General features: G+C 37.4%; 1 protein-coding gene across 1 annotated transcript in view; it reads right to left on the bottom strand.

Moving 5' to 3' along the window:
• Positions 1–1,104: 1,104 nt before the first annotated feature.
• LOC107671899 (interleukin-17 receptor D-like) overlaps positions 1,105–6,627 on the bottom strand; it is an 11,458-nt gene continuing 5,935 nt past the window's right edge. The window contains exons 5-12 of the mRNA XM_016464909.1: positions 6,306–6,432; positions 6,139–6,177; positions 5,902–6,047; positions 5,688–5,762; positions 4,563–4,629; positions 3,925–4,071; positions 3,313–3,485; positions 1,105–2,433 (exon numbers count right to left, since the gene is read on the bottom strand). Of these exons, the coding sequence (XP_016320395.1) occupies positions 1,921–2,433; positions 3,313–3,485; positions 3,925–4,071; positions 4,563–4,629; positions 5,688–5,762; positions 5,902–6,047; positions 6,139–6,177; positions 6,306–6,432 (1,287 nt within the window). The 3' untranslated portion in view covers positions 1,105–1,920. The remainder of the gene's footprint in view (positions 2,434–3,312; positions 3,486–3,924; positions 4,072–4,562; positions 4,630–5,687; positions 5,763–5,901; positions 6,048–6,138; positions 6,178–6,305; positions 6,433–6,627) is intronic.

The following is a 6,627-nucleotide window of genomic DNA, read 5'->3' as shown; positions in this document are numbered from 1 at the left end:
TCGATGCGTTTTTGTAAGAAAAATATCCATATTCAAAACGTAATAATCACTATAATGTAGCTTGTGCCAACAGTTGTGCACGGAAGCAGCTCCGGGCGGATGACGCATGAGGTCAGCTTTGCGCATGCGCCGCTCAGAAGTGACGCACGTGGAAGCGCAGAGGAGAGATCAAAACAAAACAACGGTCACTAATTAGAATTACTAAACGAGGATTTGTAAAGAAGAATGTCGGAGGATTTCGATATAAGCCGGAGACTGGTTTTCCTTTGCTAAAGTAAGGAAACTTTGCTTCCTTTGCTCCTGTTAACAAAAGTTGGTTTTCACGAGACTCACTGGCGCATGCGCAGACCTCATACGTCATCCGCCCGGAACTGCTTCCAGTGTACAACAGTGAGCGCAAGCTAGATTAAAGTGATTATTAAGTTTTGAATATGGATATTTTTCTTACAAAAACGCGAGTCGCTACAGGAGGCCTTTGTTCACCCCCCGGAGCCATGTGAGACACTTTTTTTATGGATGGGCGATTTTTATTTAACTGCTTTTGGACTGATGCATGCAACACCCGCTGAGTGCCATGAAACAGCTTGAAAGATCAAAGACAATTTTTAATATAACTCCGACTGGATTCGTCTGAAAGAAGAAAGTCATATACACCTAGGATGACTTGAGGGTAAGTAATTTATGGGCTAATTTTCATTTTTGGGTGAACTAACCCTTTAAGTATTATTATTCAACAATACAATAAGGGTGAAAGTTTAAAAATAACATCTGCATCAATTTTTGTGTGTATAATGATGAAAGTTTGCTCATCTTTGTTGGTGTTGCCAAGTTTCTGAAGATTTAGTGGCAATGGAATTTACGATTGGTTTACTGTATTGTGGAAAGATGTGGTGTTTGAATTCTTTGCCAATGATCAAATGCAAGAAAAACTATTTTATGCAATAAACTTGATGTTGTGGCATGCTACATTGCATATTCATAAATCAAGGCTTTCTAATAGGGGTATTTTGTGTGAAGAGCCAGCTGTTTCAGATTGTATACTGACACAAAAACATCATATATCAGTCGGACAAAATAACCCCAGCTTTTTTTTTTACAAAAGCAATGAAAGTTTATTTGTAAAACATCATGCATTCATATAGTTTCATAAACATTTTATGTAACGATTAATGCATTACCTTATAAACAGGTATGTTACCACCCTGCAAACTCACTGAGACATGGGTGTGTTTTTAATTATGGCTTTTCTTGCATTATTATAGTGTAGGACAATGCACTGTTGTTGCTGTTGAGGTATTTTGTCACATTAAAATGTATTTTTTTTCCCCTTCATGTTATACAAATACAGATTGTTGCAAAACAATAAATTTGTGAGAAACTGACCTTACATACAATATAATAAATGTAATTAAAAAATAACACTTCAGGTCAGCAAACTACAGAATTTAAAGTCATTCACAGCAATACATCGAAAGTGTCCTCTTTCAATTTGTAGAAGAAAGACTATAATTTGTAGTGGAAGTGCATGCAATTACTAGGAATATTCACTGTAACATGATGTTTAACATGCATGAACATAAGCAACAGAACAAAAATAAGACAAAATAAATACATATTTATATGAAAAAAATCGTTCACAGCATTCGATAACGTCAATATACTTCAACATCCCTCTTATATGTTTTTCACAATAACCTAAAGGCACCCAAGATGCCACTGAGCTACAACTAGAAGGTGCTTTTCCATACAAAACTCTTCTCCATTGACATTCAAAAGATGTAAATCAGGAACGTTAGATAAGTACTAGTGGCTCCCAAGGAAGTCCTGGTGGAATCCATCAGTAAAGGGACTGTTCTCAAATAACACTCTTCCCTTTGTTTCGTTAGAATGATGAAGTGAGTCAATTAATTGATGCAGTCCTTATGAAATGACTGGAATTCCTACATGTTCCTCTTCAGAGAACTGTGCCGTGGCCTCCTGGATGGCCAGCTGTAGTGCAGCCCCAGCTGGGAGTTTACAGTACCCACTTTCTGAAATGTTCTCCACCTGAAGGTAAACTCCGGGCTTCTGCAAAGCCACTCCGTGAAGATGAGAGAAGAGCAAGGGTAGGTCTTTAGTCAAGGTGTACCTTGAAGCAAGACCAAGTGCCGCAGGGATATCAGACTCTTGCGAGTACTCAAAAGTGGCCACCATGTATTTGGAGAGGTCTCGACCTAACGCTTTGGCACGGCACAGCTCCTCTCCGATCATGGAAACCATTGCCAAAGCAGTGTTCTCTAATGGTTCCTCGTCCTCAGACTGCTGCTTCTGATTCTGAAGGAGACATTGTGAGCAGATGACCAACACAAAATCACACTCGTTCAATCTCCTGCAATGCCACCCCATACTGCCCTCCTCCATAATACTCATGGCCTCCCACAAGTCCAAATGCACCTAAACAGAAAAAGAAGAATTAAAGGGTTAGTCCACCCAAAAATGAAAATTCTGTCATTAATTACTCACCCTCGTGTTGTTCGAAACCCGTAAGACCTTCGTTTATCTTCGGAACACAATTTAAGATATTTTTTATGAAATCTGAGGGCTTTCTGACCCTCCCATAGACAGCAAGGTAACTACCGCGTTCAAGGATAAAGTCGTTATTTTTGTTTTCTTTGTGCAAAAAAGTATTCTTGTAGCTTCGTAACTTTACAGTTGAACCACTGATGTCACACGGACTACTTTGTCGATCATCTTGGTACTTTTCTGGACCTTGAACGCGGTAGTTACCTTGCTGTCTATGGGAGGGTCAGAGAGCCCTCAGATTTCATAAAAAATATCTTAAATTGTGTTCCGAAGATGAACGAAGGTCTTAAGGGTTTCGAACAACACGAGGGTGACTAATTAATGACAGAATTTTCATTTTTGGGTGAACTAACCCTTTAACAAGAAATGTAAATAACCTTGTATAGACACCATTTTTAATGGATTCCATTAATTACATTTTTTAATATGTAAATTCTATTTATTTCTATCATTTGTAAAAATATATAATTTATTTTTTAATTGAGATGCTGATAGACAACAAAATAGAATTTTAATACTGTTAATATTGTAATACCATAATAATACCATATTGTAATACCAAAAATATCCACTTTCTCCTTATATATTCAAAATAATGCGTGATATATCACTGTTTTCAAGAGCGTGCAGAAGATACATATCTATTAATTCATAAAATGTCTATTAACCTTAAACAAATGTAATTTAGCATTTCATGACCTTAAAATAAGCAACACCGTGTTTTGTCTGATTTAATCTTGATGCACTTACTTGGGTACCCATGTGCTTTTGCAAAAACGCAGCCAGTTGAAGCACGACTCTGACGTGGGCAGGACCATCATTACTTGAGTAGCAAATCAGGAGGCGAGGGGGGCAGGTGGCTCTGTCCAGCAAAACACACTGTCCTTCGTCCAGTTTTTTGTCATAGTACTGTTCAATGATCTCTGACAAATAGGAAAAAACAACCCAATTCCCCATTAGTACAAAACAACACGGACATTTTAGTGGAAAAACACCTCATAAACATTTATAGCCCTAATCTGGAAACACTTTAGTATAGGAACCAATTCTCACTATTTACTAGTTGCTAATTAGCATGCCTATTATTAACATATTGGCTGTTTATTAGTACTTATAAAGCATATTCTGCATGACCATATTCTACAACCCTAATCCTACCCAATACCTAAACTTAACAACTACCTTTCTAACTGTTAATAAGCAGCAAATTAGGAGCTTATTGAGGCAAAAGTCAATGGGTTGTTAATAGCGAGAATTGGACTTTAAAATAAAGTGTGACCCAAAATCTTCAATAAAGGGTAGAAAACGAAATCCCAAAGTTTTGGCGATGGCCAGTTTGATGTATAATTATAAAATTCAAACCTGGTCTCATTTTGGTCTGGACCATTTTCTTTTTGAGTCTTTTCTTGTAGACAACAATGAAGGTGAGCAGTGCGGTAGCAGCAAGCAGGATTCCCACGGACAAGAGCACCATTAGTGAAGAGCTCTCTGTGAAGCGTGAGGTTGGCTCTGATCGTGAGAGGGGAAAAATACCAAAACGATTATGACACAGGGTTTTTCATTGAAGTAAGTTTCAGTGGGTGTTGTCGCTTTAAAAGCTGCCTGGCATGTTTCTCCACAAGCAGATATTGTACTTGCTGAAAGCAGTGTATGTAAGAGATTTTTTCCTCTTTGTCATTGAACATGCCTTTATCGGTTTACACTACACTCTTAAAAATAAAGGTGCTTAAAAGGTTCTTCACAGCGATGCCATAGAAGAACCATTTTTGGTTCCACAAAGAATCATTCATTCAAATCCATTCAATCTCTTTCTTACCTTTTTATAATCTGAAGAACCTTCTTTCACCACTAAGAACATTTTTTGAAACAGAAAGGTTCTTCAGATGTTAAAGGTTCTTTATGGAACCATTTAGACAAAATGGTTCTTCTATGGCATCATGAAGCACCTTTATTTTTAAGAGCGTAAATGTGATTTTTTTTTTATTGCTGGTTCAACATACCTTCAGAACTATGTTTTACAACAACAATGAATGTTTTCCTGACTGCATCCACAACATCTGCAGCAATCTGGAGAGAAAAAGTACAAGAAACTACTCAACACGTAATAAATAAGGTCATAAATTGCTGTTGTAAAAAAATCAGCTGTAAGTTGTATATTTAGAAAATGAAAGCAAAAACTGCACAACCACTTATTTGCAGAAGCCTATTTATGGAAGCATATAGGTAGCGAAATTCAATTTAAAATACAATATGCAAAATGGCAATGCAGGCTCCTTAAATGTTTAAAAACCAGCTAATTTCAAGACGCTGACGTCACGTGGGTCACCCGCAGTGCAAGACACTCAAAGCTCAAGACGTTCGGTCGGTCGGTCGTTCGAACGTTTGATTTTTGCATGGAATACGCTTCATATATTTCTCTGTTCACGCTCCACTTCATCTGCCAGTGAATTCAGCGATCTTATCAGATCTCCAGCCGCCATGTTTCAAACGATCCAAACGTACCACGCTTCCACCAATCCCTGCCTTGAAGCAATGATTGACGGAGGGTGGGCGTGGTCATCTCGAAATGCATTTTCAAATTGAATTTTGCTACACATATCCCACGGCGTCATGATGAAAATGCAATCCTAAGTGTTCTAACTGTTAGTCTAAATGCATTTAGGACAAATAGCATTTAAATGATCATTTTGCTACCATTTCTGCTTGAACATGTTACACATATCAAATCAATTTGTGTTATACATTTTCATTTTCATTTCGCAACTTATAAAGCGCTCAAATTTGCATGCAATTTACATATTAAGACTACTGTTGGAAATGGCAAATGTAAATTATATAATTTAATTTTCATTTTCCTTTTGCACCAAACTTTGCACCTATGGGTAATGGAAAATGGAAATTTAAATACAGAAATACAATGCCATTTTGAATATTGCGTTGCCATTTTGCATATTGCATTGCCATTTTGCATATTGCATTTTAAATTGAATTTCGCTACCTATATGCTTCCATACCTATTGGCACAGAGTTTTCTGTTTGTCTGAATGGTTGCGCCTGAATGAGAGATAAAATTACATAACTTACGATTTAATAACAGAGTAAACTAAAGCAAAATGAAGACTCACCTCGCAAGTGTAGTTCGTACCCACTTGGAGATTCTGCAATCGGTATGTGTGATGTGTCTTACTGAGACTGAAATCCTAGAAGAACATGATTTAATAATTAACATGTAAGGATTTCTTTTATTTTAATTATACACTCACATTACACTTCAGCAAATAACAACAACATCTGCATTACAGATATTGCACAAGCATATATATTGTTAACAAAACCTACTGGTTTGATGCTTGTGTAATTCCGCAGGCCGCCTCCGAAACATGATGAAAAATACTGACGGACTTTGAAGTTCTCAGGTGCAAGGTTAAAGGTCACATAAACGTCCCGGCTCTCCTGGTGGACCTCAACGTTTCTGGGATACCAGTCTATAGTGATTGATAGAACATACATGAATGTGCACATCTGGTGCCAAGAACAACAAACACCCAGAAGATGTGTGATAACAACAACACTTACCTTTCTTACACTCTTCGAGACCATTTTTTTCAGGACATGCTGAAAACACACAAGAAGAATTTGAAAGGTTTATTACAACTCAAGCATTTGACAACTGATTCCCTATACATGCAGTGGCAGGTTGTCAACATTGTTAATAGCTTGCAGGGTTTGTTTTTTTAACTTACTGCGTGTGAAAAACTGTTTCCTCTGATAGAACTGATCCCACCGCTCAGGAATGGGCAGTGCCATGACAGTCACAGCATACTCGCTATCCAAAGACAGATGCGTGAAGGGATCTGAGTGATACAACACCTGTGGAAATATGACTTCAGACTTCAGTAATTGGACACATGCAATTGAAAGCCATAAAGAATAAAACAGGACTCACACTAAATTGCTAACCATTTAAAAGATATAGGATGTAGGGCTGTCGATTTTATGCATTAATTTGGTCAAATGAATTTTGGAAAAATGATTAACATTTAAAGCACCACCAGCCCAGATCCA

This window comes from Sinocyclocheilus anshuiensis, unplaced genomic scaffold (assembly GCF_001515605.1).
Source record: "Sinocyclocheilus anshuiensis isolate Anshui unplaced genomic scaffold, SAMN03320099.WGS_v1.1 scaffold1089, whole genome shotgun sequence".
NCBI classification, from domain to species: Eukaryota; Metazoa; Chordata; class Actinopteri; order Cypriniformes; family Cyprinidae; genus Sinocyclocheilus; species Sinocyclocheilus anshuiensis.
The sequence above is the reverse complement of the archived record's forward strand: the minus strand, read 5'-3'. Positions and strand labels throughout refer to the sequence as shown.